Below are 14,052 nucleotides of genomic sequence, written 5' to 3' on the forward strand. Positions count from 1 at the left end.
TTTAGCTTTATTCTAGATTGTAGGAAGCAAGAAGGTATTTGAAGTTTTTTCACCCTCTTTTTATAAATAGTTGACATGATTGGAACTCTCTAGTATGAAGTGGTAATAGGGCCACCATTATGGAAATGTGAAGATGGAGGAAAGAGGGAGGAATATGGAGAGTTTGGTGGCAGGAGGTCTTTAGAAAACTCTTGTGGTACTTAGTAGGCAAGGTCAGGGTGACATATTGAGTATGGATTAGCATGGGAGAGGAATGAAAGGATAGATTCAATTTAGTAATTTCCCTAGATGTTGGTACCTATGGAAGAGGCGGAATTCACAGGGGCTATAGGATTTCTGTGCTCCACCATCTAAAAATAAGGGTGGCAGTTAGAGTAAAAGCAATCCTAAAAGGATAGATAGTTCTGAGAAGTTGGATTTGGACATCTTGAGACCATGGGCTCTTAGAATCTAGCAGGCATCTAGAACAAAGGAGTAAGAAAAGTTTTACCTAGTTATGACATTGGATTTGATTAGATTATTTTCTTTCTACATTGTTCATTACCTTTATGTTACTACTGGATGAGCGTATTTAAATTGCTTTTATTGGGTACATTTAGGGGAAATGTCCATAGGTTTCAATTTCTATTTTAAGGCTACCTTAATGTGAGAAATGATGAGGTAATTTAGCTGTGTTCTATTTCTGATTATCTGTCTATCTGCCTGCCTGCCTGTCTGTTTGCCTGCCTGTCTGTCTGCCTATCTATCTATTTACCTACCCACCCATTACCTATCTATTTTAATGCTTTACCTAAAATAAAGGTCAAGCATTGGCTAAAATAAAATCTGGGATAAATTATTTGATACTTTCTCTCATCAGGATTCAAATTTCAATTCATTTGCTCAGTTTGGAAGGGAATAGATTTTCCTTTGCTCTGTCAATGAAGTCTTTCAGATTTAACTCTTTTTTTTAGGATTAGATCTATACCTTTGTGCAGACAGCTCACAGATAAACTTTTATTTATTTTTTATTTTTTTATTTTTATTTTTTTTAAAGATTTTGTTTATTTGTCAGAGAGAATACAAGCAGGGGGAACAACTGGCAGAGCAGGCAGAGGGAGAAGAAGGCTCCCCGCTGAGCAGGGAGCCTGATATGGGGCTTGATCCCAGGACCCTGGGATCATGACCTGAGCCGAAGGCAGCCGCTTAACTGACTGAGCCACCCAGGCATCCCTTATTTTTTTTTAGAGATTTATTTATTTGAGAGAGAGAGAGCCGGGGGAGGGACAGAGGGAGAAGGAGAATCTAAAGCAGACTCCCTGCTGAGCATGGAGCATGATGCAGGGCTTGATCTCAGGACCCTGAGATCATGACCTGAGCCAGAACCAAGAGTCAGACGCTCAACAGACTGAGCCACCCAGGTGCCCCAGATAGATAAACTTTTAGGGGCGCCTGGGTGGCTCAGATGGTTAAGCATCCGTCTTCAGCTCAGGTCATGATCCCAGGGTCCTGGGATCGAGCCCCATATCGGGCTCCCTGCTCAGCGGGGAGCCTGCTTCTCCCCCTCCCTCTGCTTCTCCCCCTGCTCATGCTCTCTCTCTCTCTGTATCTCTGTGTCTCGAATGAATTAAAAAAAATCTTAAAAAAAAAAAAACTGGAAGGGACCTTTGAGATCATTTAATACAGCCCCTATATTTCTCAGGTTAGTTATCTGAAGTCAAGGAAATAATAATAATAGCTAACATCTATTGAGCTCTTGTCTCACCTAATCATTATAACAACCCTATAAATAAATCCCATAGAAAGCAGTGGCATTGCTGGCTTTTAGGAACAGTTTTCTTTGGTTCTCTGCATTTGAGAAGAACAGTTCATATTTCTGTTATTAAATTAAGTGGTTTCTTTATATTTAAATTCATAAAAAGAAATAGTGGTCATTAAAAGACAGCTACACCTGTTAATGTTGTAAAACTGTATCTTTTAATATAGTTACTGCTGTTTTTAGACTTTTTTCCTACCCTACACAGCTTTCATATTTTAATAAATATACCTGCCTTTATAGTATTTTAAAATATACTTAATAAAGTTCTGTCTTGTTTTTTTCTTGATCCCTTGATTGTGAAAACTAGTCCATTTAATTTTTTTGAATTTTGGAACTACTTTGTCAATCATATAATATATAATAAATAGTGAATATGTGTACATATATATAATATAGCTATGTTGATAAGTGTGCTGTGAGTTATATTTTGATCTGCTTTGTTACTCTGGAAATTTTATTTCTTTAGTATCAACATACTACTAATTTTTCTTGCCCTTAAATATCTTGGCAGCTAAGAGGATTGTTTCTGTTAGTGTAAAGATGAAAATAAAATCCTGATATACTATGTATGTGATATACTATGTATGTGATAGGAAATATTTCATTCGAAAGTTTTGAAATCTTTTTTTACACTTTGTGTCTGTGAGATTTTGTATAGCTTTGATCAAATAGGTATTTTTTCTTACTAATTTCAAGAATTTTTTTAGTCGCTTGATGTATTTTAAAATGAATTTCTAATTATGTAAAATTTTAGTTTTTCCTAATTTCACAGTTTATTTTGTTTTATTTTTTTAATTAAGTAGGCTCCATACACATCGTGGGGCTCAAACTCACAACCCTGAGATCAAGAGTCCCATGTTCCACCGACTGAGCCAGCTAGGCGCATTTCACAATTTAAAACAAATGCCAGTGTTAAATAATAAATCTGTGGTATCCATTTATTCAATATATATTTAGTGAAGATCTGTAGTGTGCCAGGCACACTTCTGCCATTAGGAGAGAGTGGAGAGGAACGCAGACATGAGCCTGTCTCAGTGGATCTAATCTTCACCACTATTTTCTTGATTTTAGATACAGATACTTATTCTTATGTACTAAGATTGGTCTGCCTTGATCATTATTTTTAAGGAAAGAGTTTGATAGCTGATGGTAATCAAAACCTAACCTGACTGAACATTCGATATCTATTTTATTTATTGCTTTGCTTTCAAATTGTGAATTCCAGTACTCAGTTCTTGTTTAGTTTGTGGAGGGATATATTTTTTATTTTATTTATTTATTTATTTTTATTTTTTAAAGATTTTATTTATTTGAGAGAGAGACAACAAGCATGAGTGGGGGGAAGAGCAGAGGGAGAGGGAGAAGCAGACTCCCTGCTGAGCAGGGAGCCTGACAAGGGGCTCAATCCTAGGACTCCAGGATTATCATGACCTGAGCTAAAGGCAGATGCTTAGCCTGACTGAGCCACCCAGGCACCCTGGGATATATTTTTTAATCAAGAAGTAATTTTAGGGGCGCGTGGGTGGCTCAGTCATTAAGCGTCTGCCTTCAGCTCAGGTCATGATCCCAGGGTCCTGGGATCGAGCCTCGCATCGGGCTCCCTGCTCCGCGGGAAGGAAAGCCTGCTTCTCCCTCTCCCACTCCCCCTGCTTGTGTTCCCTCTCTCGCTGTGTCTCTCTCTGTCAAATAAACAAAATCTTTAAAAAAAGAAGTAATTTTAGTAAAATGTTCTCCAAAATATTTAGTTTTTTTATTTTTAAAAAATTGTGGTAATCATAAAAGTTAACCATTTTAACTATTTTTAAGTGTACAATTCAGTTGCATTAAGTACAGTTACAGTGTTGTACAACCATCACTGCTATCCATTTTCAGAATTTTTTCATCATTCCAAAGAGAAACTGTGTAAAATCCTTTACTTTTAAGTATTTGAGGAATATTGGTTATTTTCTTTTTTGGGTGAAGTCTCACTTGTCTTCCAACAACTCAATATTCAGTGTGATCTACTTACAGTTACTGAATTCTGAGCTTGTCATTGAATTAGAATGGTTTCTTTTGATTTGTACTTGTTCCATGTTTCTAGGTATGTATTAAAATTGCATCATGTTTCATTTTACTGTAATTTTTTATTTGTTTGCTTCTTTTGGAGCAGTGAAATAGATACATATGAACTTTGAAGGATATCAAACTAAGTTATGTGAACACATAGGAAATTGTTTAGAGAAGGGAAGAAAGATTAAGGATTAAAGACTGTGGTACACAAAACCGTCTGACAGTCTCAGACACAACTGGTTTCCTTCCCCTCCTACTAAATGCCTGGAGCAGGAAGCACATCTAGTGTAAAAGATCCTTGGGTCTGTGATCTAAAAGAATTCAGTGCCCCAAACACTGGGTAGGAATTGGACCCTACAGGAAAGATTGTTCAGGAGATCCTCTGCCTGTGTTGCTCTTTGTGCTCAAACAAAAATACAACCCTTTAAAGAGTTTTAAGCATTATTTCGAGAAGAGTTTAAATACCCTATTCACATGACAGATGTTAAAATGTAGTTTCCTTGGCTGCTTCTCTTCCTCATTCATAACAGTCATACGCTGCTGTTACACAATAAAGAAATGGAGAAATTATCAGGGAACCTTTTTCAAAAAATTCTTTCAGTTTTTTAGAGAGCAAATAGGAATTTAAGAAAGTAAACATGAAAGTCATTTGAATTTTAACTTTACCTGTTAATCAAGATAACTTTTTATTACTTTTTCTAAAAGTATATTAATATACTTTTAATACAAACAAAAGTATAATTTTCATGTGTGTTTATTATTCTGTTTTTTAAAGAGTGACATTCCTAATGAAATATATTTATTACAGCTCAAAGATGGTGGCAAAGCATCCCAGGCAAATGTAAGAATAGGTGATGTGGTTCTCAGCATTGACGGAATAAGTGCACATGGAATGACTCATCTTGAAGCCCAGAACAAAATTAAGGGCTGTACAGGCTCTTTGAATATGACTCTGCAAAGGTAATTTGCACTTTATTTGCCTCTGAGAGAGAAAACAATACTGAGGAGTGTGTTTTTGTGTATCTGATTTGTGGTGGTAACTAGGAAGTTTCTACTACCATTGTTTCAGGTAGATAAATTAATAAATATAATGGCTTTTAAATTGAGTAATCAAACAGTATGAAAAATTGGTGAAGGCTTTGGATTATTTCCCCATAAAGAGGCATGTCATTCATGTACTGATAAAAATTGTGTGTACAGTTTTAGAAAAATCTAAGAATTCCTGAAATTTCTCAATAGAGTACAGGCTAAAAATTCTTATTTATAGGGTAAAACTTTTGGTTTTAATATTCTGAGCAGTATATTAGAAGGTATTCTTTTAAGATATGGTTTGGCTATTCTTAGTATGTCTTTTGCCCTTTTATCCCTGGGTAGAAAAAATATTTTTACATTTGAAATGCAGATTTTCTGAACTTACTGTTTTTGTTTTTTAAAGTTACTCTGGCCTCAGTTATAGCATAGCTAATCATCTCATTAATTATAATATATCAGGCATTTTGAGCATTTCAACATTTGACCTGCCTTGAAATCATGTGGATTGCTTGTTAAAAATACTGATAGGAATCAGAATATCTGAAAGGGCCAAGAAATATATTTTAGTAAGTTCCCTATGATTATTATGAATTCTAAAGTTGTAACTACTGCAGTATCTTGGGCCCAGGGGAAGGCAGATGAGAGGGAATGAGGAGAGAGTGACTGAATGATAGCTTTCAACCTTTAAGGTTTATAGGGAACGTAGCTATCACTTACCAGCTGGATATGGAAGATTTTAAATAAGTCTTGTTTTTGATGATTACAAAAGTGTTCTCTAGTTCTATAAAATTTGGAAAACATCGTTTTTCCCCCCCAAAACATTTCAGAGGCTTCTGTAAATTATTGTGTATATTGTTAATTTTTAAGAGGGGAATAACATATATGGTACCAAATATATTTGGCTATGGAACCTTTTTTTCTCGGAGCCTCTCCTGAGACTATTTAAAGGATATATACAGGGTAAGTTATGTACTTCTCTGGAAGTGTATCAGTTTGGTCTTAAAACTGAATAGGAGAAATTTTTATGAACTTAGACTTACAGATTTACTTTGATGTAACCGGTCCCTCCCCACAACCTTTTTTTGTGTGTGGGAGGGAGAAATTCCTGTCAGTGGACTGTTCAGTCAATGGTTATTTGTGTTTAAATTTTGATAGCTGTTAGGTATATGTTTTAATGCATATAAAGGAGTCAAAGAGAAAAAAATAACCTTGCTAAAAAGTTCTATTTTTGTAGTGTCCTTTCTATTCTGTGTACTGTGATCTATAACACAAAATTATTGTTACTAATTAAATGATAAGTAGTCATTTTTATTTATAGTCATTTTTACTAAGTATGAATTTTGAAAGGGTACCATGAAATCAAGAAGCTTAGATATTAGATTAGAAGCTTAGATGTATCTTATTTTCTTTTGAAAATACTTCTGAGTCCCATAAGAATAGATGAAAATCAGATGTTACCTTGTTTGTATACATTTCCAATTTAAGTAATCTGTTAATGACCCTTAATAAAGATTCTTTTACGCTACTTAAATATGAAATTTAACAAACCAAGTCATTCTAAACATTTGGAGATACTGCTTGATCTTGTCTTCATATTTCTGAATATAGATAATCAGGGCCCAAAACAGGAGAGAGAATTTTAGAGTCCCGTTGTTATTCATTGTAATTCTCAAGTTTTTGAACACTTGTGTTAAGTAATGTCAACCGGAAAAGAGATTTGCATTTAAAAGAATTTATGGTATAACACTGACAATACTACTGGGGCACCTGGGTGGCTTAGTCGGTTAAGCGTCTGACTCTTGATTTCAGCTCAGGTCAGCTCAGGTCATGATCTCAGGGTCATGAGATCAAGCCTTGCATAGTGCTCTGCGCTGTGTGTGGAGCCTGCCTAAGATTCTCTCCTTTCCACTCCCTCTACCCCCCACCCTACTCTCTCGCATGTGAGTGCTCTCTCTCTCTCAAAAAAACCTCAAAAAAACAAAAAAACAAGCCCTAATAACAATACTACTGAAGAAATACTTTTTGCCTTTCAAGGAAAAAAATGAAACTTTGAAGAGTTAGTTTCAATCTTTCCCTAAACTAAGTTGTTTCTTTTCCTAAGTTCTCTCTCATATGGAAGCAAATATTTTTTCTTCCACTTATTTCTGAATTTGACAACAGCATCCTTAATTGGCCTCCTGTTACCTTACCCTTTTTATTCCATCTATTAACCAACCAGACTGTTTTGTAGTCTCCTTCCAAACTGAATGACCCACAATAGTACTTGTGCCATGTCACTCTTTTCTTCTTAAACATGTACTTTTCTTCGTGAACATGTAGTATTTCCCTTTACAGACTTGTCATAGTTCAGTTTCCCTGGAACAGGAACCTGAGATAGAATTCATGTACAAGTAATATATTAAGAGAGGTCCTTGAAATGGTACAACGAAGTGAGCGAAGCAGGATTGGGAAGAAGAAGAAACTGAGAGGATGTGGTTTCAGGGGTATCTAGCCTCAGCTTGATCCAGGAGGTAACTTTGGTACAAAATTGTACCACAGAGGCTGTCTTGCCTTGAGGCAAGGGAACAGGGTTTTTGTCCCCCCTCTCTTGCATTTGTTAGTCAATGGCCACCAGTTTTCCTGGAAATGGATGTGTGTGGATGTGTGTGCATGTACATGCAGGGTGGAGGGAAGGAGGTAGCTTCCGTTGCTTACACAGAAAGTTGCTGGTGTGAACCTTTAGCATTTCATGAGTGGCTGTAGCAACCTGGTAGAAGGGTTCCAGGGGACCCAGGCTGGGTACCCAGCATGTGCTGAGATTCCATCCAGACTTGAGTCCGCTTAATCAGAGGATTAGGTTCCCTGTGATTTAGACTCAAATTGTCCTCCCCAGATCATCACTACTCATCAGTGAGTACTATCATTTTATTTAAGATAAGTTTCCTACTGTTCCTCACCTGCCTGTCTGTCCTCTCATGAAATTCACTTCATCTGAGATGCCTACTCACCTCTTCACTGCCAACACAAGCCTCTACATCCACAAAGCCTATGTTGAACCTCATTGTCTACCTGTTGTCTTTTCTTACTTTTGCAACTCATTCATTTTCTCCCCCTCTGAACTCCTATGACAAGTTTATACCATTTGATTCAGAATTTAATTATGTGCTAGGTATAACCAGGAATAACAAGGCAAATTCCATGAGTCATGCAAATAAACCTAGTAGTAATAGTCATACCTAATACTGTCCATGTATAGTATAGTATAATAATCACTCCATGTATATTAGTTCTGCTTCTCCAGCTAGACTCCTTGAGCATCTGAGCAAGCAGATGCTTGCTTAGATCATGTTTTTTGCATGATCTGTGTTTAACAACATCTTGTATAGTTTTATGTTCTTAATGTCTAATTAATATTTGATGGGTACCAGCATTAATTCCCAAACTTGGAATCACTTATTTATTTCACAAGTAGTTTTTGAGCTTTTAGTATGTGCCAAGCACTGTTATAGATACTGGGGACATGCAGTGAGCAAAACAGACAAAAATCTCTGCTTCACAGTGCTTGCCTTTTATTGAGTAGAGATAGACAATAAACAAGTAGTAAAAGCATGTATTACATCCCATGGTGATAAGTGGTATGGGGAAGAATAGAGCACCTAAGGGAGATAAGGAGTGCAGGGGTAGGGAATTGCAAGTTAAAATAGAGTGGTCAGAAAAGCTTCAGTGAGAAGGTTATTGGATATGTGGGTCATGTGTGTCCTAGGCAGAGGGAAGAGGTGGCTTAGTGACCTGATAGAGAGTCCAGTAGGCCTGGAGCAGAGTGAGAGAAGGTGGGTGAGTGAAGGTAAGAGATGAGGTCAGGGGGTAGCAGGAAGTGGCTTGAGATGGGACAGAACTTATAGAGCCTTGTGGGTCACTGTAATGTTTGTAATCAAATTTAAGTTTTCCTGGACCTAAAAAAACTGTGAGATAGCCTTGAAGAGTTGTAGCTGCCCGGCCAGATCTACAGCAAGGTCTGGGAGAGAAATGACTTCATTATTGGAAGGAGGGGCTGGAAGGAGGAGCAGACCAAACTTCCCACGTCTTGGTCGTGGTGGCACTGCCTTTTCCTTCTAACACTGTCAGAAACACTGGGTGGTTGCCACTTTTGCCGAGTTCTGCTCACCTCTACCCAAGAATGCCGAGGGGGAGAAGATAAGAGAAAAGCCATTTTTGTTTTTGAAATGAAAGTTACCAGCAATTCTGTTTTGTGAATTTTTTTTGCACTAAGTATTATTGAGATATATCAACTCATTAAATAAATATATAGTATATACACTTAATTGATTTCTTTAGGCCTAACCTCAATATCTGAGAACAGGATTTAGATAAGAAAAAGTAAGATAAAGATGCTTGCTTATGATTAAGGTTGTTTTGTAACTTTTTTTCTATCTAGTCTAATTCGGGGGTATTTAATAAAGCAAACATATTATCTCTCTGTGATATCCTAAAAAGGTAAGACTTGATTCACTGTGTTCTGGGTATCTAATGAATATGGAGGTGTGGAAAATTTTATTTTAATCTGTCTTTTATCCTTGGAGTAGGATTGGAAATTTCTTTCTTTCTTTTTTCCTCCTGCAACTGCAACTGATTCTGAGTACAACTGGACAATGAAAAATTCTATCTGAAATTATTTTTCCTCTTGGTGAAATTAGGCAAATAGCAGTATCCTTATTTTTAAATATCAATTGCATTTTGCCTATACTTTTATCCAAGTCAAAGTGGATCATTTTTAAAGTTATATTTCAGTTAACAAAAGAAGAAAATTACTTTCTAAAGCTTTGATGTTGAGTAACTATTAACTAACTACATTAGAATTGGATTCTATGAATAAGATTTTTAACTTTCATTTTATTTCAGTAGTATTCTGCATAACACAGATAAACTTGCTACTAACTTACTGTATGAATTGAGGCAAGTCACTAAACTTCTGGTAGTTAATTTTCTTGACTATAAAATGAGGTCATGGGTGATTTCTAAGTTCCCTTAAATTCTGGTTCTTGTTCTGATTTTTCAGCTGTAAATGGATAAGTTCCCTAGAGCTTGCTATTAGATCAAACTTAGGTTTGCTTATTTTGGCTGAGAGAATCAGGAAATTGGACTTTCTTCATTGGAATTATCTTAAACTGTGCCAGGTTAGCAAAGTGACTTGTACTATTCTGCTGACTTTAAGGTGAAAGGTAGGTCAGATGGATATTCAAATGGCATTTAATCATAAAAAATATTTTATACATTTTCCTTATTTTATATTTTTAAATTAATCCTCTCAGAATCACAGAAAAAAATTATATACGTATAGCTTTTCTAATCTTCTTTGTTTTTTTACATTACTGGTAGTGACAGGTCTGTGATTTGTTTTTTTGTTCCTTAGGCTTCATTTAGTATATAACGTATTATGATTGGAAGTGAAAGATCTAGAAGGATTGAGTTTTGAAAAATATTGATGTACTCTCTTTCTACCTCCCCCTTCTTCCTCATCCTTCAAACAACAACAACAGAGAAATTGTCAGATGTCCAGTAACTAATACTAATGAATGACAGATTGGAATAATTTAATAGGTTCATTGAATTACAAGAAAAAAGTAGCTGTTTTACCAGACCAAAGCTATTAGCCATCTTTTGTTTCATTTTAACAGATTGCTTAACATTTTATTACTGTTAGCTTTATGGATTCCACTCTGCTCTTTCACTAAGAGCATAGAGGCAGGATTTTAGAAAGTATTTTTTTTTTTAATCAAAATTTTCTGTTCTCTGGGATATTTGAATTTTTGTGAGTTAGAAGACATTTAGTTGGATTATCTTTTAATTGGAGTTGCACATTGCTATTCATATGCTTTTCTAATTTCTGTTCTGCAATTTAGCTTTTACTGTTTTTTGTTTGCTTGTTTATGTTGGTTTTAGTTTTGTTTTTTAATTCTTAAGTGCGAGGATGACTCTTTTTCAGAAGGACTGAGTCTGATCACATCATCCCTGTCCACACCATTAAAATTAGCAGTGCTGCTTAGGAAAGGGGAAGACAAGCATGCATGGACATCTCTTTTTTGCAATCCTTTTCACAAATATAATTTGGACTCAAATCATCCTCCACAGATCATCACTACTACGTCCATTTTTCAGATGAGTACAGTATGGCTTCAAGAGTTTATGTGATTTGCCTAACAAATCCAGGTCAGTTCAAAGCCTGTGCCCTCCCACATTCTTTGTTGTAGCAGTGGACTTAATGACTCTAGTATCCTAATAAAAATTTTTGGTGAGACAGGATGGTAACACAGGAGGGGTAACTTTTTGACTCTTTTGCTTGTAAGCAATCTCATCTCTCTGTCCAAAATGTCCCTTTCATTTGCACTCTCACCTGTCAGTATTCTGTAAGTAATATTATACCTAAATTATTTTCTATGTGTTTCATAGACTCTATATATTAGAATGAAAAGGAAGAAAAAAAAAGAAGGCTAAATAGATTGGTGGACCTCTGGATGAGAGCATTTATTTGAATACTGGCTTGTGTCTATGGTTGTGGGTCCTAAATGAGAATGTGATATTTCAGTTTTCCCTTCTAAATTTGTAACCCTGTTGACTGTATTTGCTAATTTATTTCTGTATTAAAGTTTGAAGACTTAGTTCTTGAGCAGGCTTCTACCTGTGTACTCCATGAGTAACTAAAGATTCAGCAATTAAAAAAATATATTTTTAGGAATTTTTAGGGCTCTTTATGATACCCATTGGAAAAGAAACCATAACTGTCAGTCAGCAAATCAGTCAGCAGGCATAGAAGGGAAGTATTTATCTTACATCCCTTTTTCTTCAGTTCAGTAGGGGTAAAGATTGTTGAAACTGAACTTGAAGGCTTAAGTTAGTTCTTTTTTTTTGACAGTCTATAGCAATTTGACAACAGATTTGGTAAATATAAGTTAATCAGAGTGTATTTTGCATTTTGAAATTCTTCCCTTTGAACTTTGTATCTTGAAAGTTGTGGTTATTTCTTAACAATAAAAGTGTTTTTTATTCCTGTGAAGGAAAAATTATTTTAATCTGTAATCCTTTGGGAAACCAATCCTAGGAAATAATACATTTAAAGACCTGTTTAATTATAAAGCTTTATTGAAAAATTTTAATATGTAGAATTGTTTGTAGGTGCAGAATTTTTTTTTTAAACGCCATGAAACAGATAGGGGAATGGTAATAACACTGGCTTTGACATTAGGCAAACTTGGGGCAAACCTTGGTTCTACCACTTTCTGGGTGTGTAACCTTAGGCAAGTTATGTGACTGAATTTCAGTCAGCCATTTGTTATTGGGCATAGTAATAACTGCTGTCTAGGACTCTTATAAAGGTTAAGCAAATTAGCATATGTAAAGAGCCAAGGGCACAGTAGAGGTAAGTTTCTCTCTTCTTCCTTCTTTCCTCATGGTAAGTATTAATATAGTATCTGTTTTACAGATACTTCTTGGAGATCATATTTATTTTGTTTCTTAGCAACCAAATGGGTGTGACTGGAAGGAAACAGCGAGAGAATGAGAGGGCAGTCTGGTAGGTAGGTATGTGAGAAAGTCAGAAAGATCATCTTAAAAGTTAGAAGAAAGCATTTTTTAGTCAAGTGAGTGATTTTTGATTATACAGTTGTAATTAAAGCTTTTGAAAACAGTGGAGTAGATACAAACATGCTTACCGCCAGCTGACGACTGCTTTGGTTCAAAATTATTGCCTTAACCAGTAATTTACGGCAGTGAAGAGAAACCAGTACACACCTAGCCTTGTTTATTCTGCTAATGTCTCTTGTTCTCCTTAGAGGAACAGTGTAGATACAATTCTTTTTCACTGTGGCTTAAGTCAGAAAGACAAACAAAAAAAATGACTTTTTTAAATCTCGTGCAGCCAAATTCATATGTACTGCCTGTAATTTCCTGAGTAACATATTAAAATCAAGTTAAATTACTAACTTTTGGGCTGTGTTTTTATGATACTTTCAGAAATCATTTTTTATAACCTTTTAGAACGTTACTCAAGTTCAGTTGAAAAATCAGTGTTCCACATTTTTAAAAATTGGACTTTTCCTCAGGTTTGCATTATGACTAGCAGCCATAAGGGGTAGACAGATAATAAAGAGAGTGATTTATGATTTCTACTGTTAAGGAATTTGTATCTATTCGTTGGGCTAAGAAGAGACAGGAAGTGCCACAGGGCTACAGGGATCCCATTGAAAGCTGAAACTTGGGCTAGGCTTTTAGGTGAGCATGTTGACCAGTTGCAAATAGAGATAAGAATAAAAGGAAAGGTGGATGAGAATAGTGCTTTGCAGGGCCTAGACACTGAGGTATTATTAAAAGTTTTGACCCGAAAAGTGACATTTTCAGAATAATATTTAGTGAGACTGCTTGGAAGAAGGTGGAGAGACACACAGAGGCAGGGAGACTGGTTAGGCAAGTATTGCAGTAACTTGGCTACATGAGGGCTTGAAATGTAAAACAGGTTAAATGAGAGAAATTAGAACTTGAAGAGTAATTCTAAAAGTCACAGTAGTGGGGTAATATGAGGAAAGAGGGAAGAGCGACCCATGGTCCAGATTGTTAGCCTTCTGGACCCATGCTTTGTTCTCTTTTCCTTCCCCCTGCTAGTGTACTTACTGGAGCCTAGCTTCTGCTCTTGTCATGTCACTCACTGAAAGTGCTGCACACTTGGGTGTCTCACAGACTCTTCCATCTTTTTAACACAGTCAGAACTGAGCTTACACCTTCTCTCACCCATTTGCATTGCTTGCTGCACTGATCTTGGTGAATGGCCCACCATCCACCCTATTACCCAGATCAGAAAGACTCATTCCTTGTCTGAACCTCCCACATTCTTCTCTAACCACCTGTTGAGTCACATTTGTGTATATCCCCAGACAGGCTGCGAAGAGAGTAGAATAAATTGGCATGGCCCCAGGGTGTGGTGGTGGCAGAGCACCTAGTCATAAGGCCTAGATCTTAAAAGGAAATGTTTAAGTTCCATTTGTTTAGCATGTACTAATGGAACACTTGCTATGCTGATCACTGAGGATAAGAAAGAAGTCCTCATACCTGCCCTCAAGGAGCTCACTGTGCGGGGATCTCGTTTCTAACCTTAAATAAGGACCTTTTTTTTATTTTTAATGTCAAATATTTTATGGGCAGCCTTT

The 14,052-nt window shown here is 36.2% G+C and overlaps 1 protein-coding gene across 14 annotated transcripts in view; it reads left to right on the forward strand.

Annotated features, from left to right (window-relative positions):
- The window catches only part of PDLIM5 (PDZ and LIM domain 5), a 205,708-nt gene that overhangs the window by 62,869 nt on the left and 128,787 nt on the right, over positions 1–14,052 (forward strand). For all 14 annotated transcript variants that reach the window (XM_027597517.2, XM_027597527.2, XM_027597519.2 and 11 more), the window contains one exon: positions 4,656–4,807. In XM_027597517.2, coding sequence (XP_027453318.2) covers positions 4,656–4,807 — 152 coding nt within the window. The remainder of the gene's footprint in view (positions 1–4,655; positions 4,808–14,052) is intronic.

The sequence above is a fragment of the Zalophus californianus genome, chromosome 2 (genome assembly GCF_009762305.2).
Source record: "Zalophus californianus isolate mZalCal1 chromosome 2, mZalCal1.pri.v2, whole genome shotgun sequence".
NCBI lineage: Eukaryota > Metazoa > Chordata > Mammalia > Carnivora > Otariidae > Zalophus > Zalophus californianus.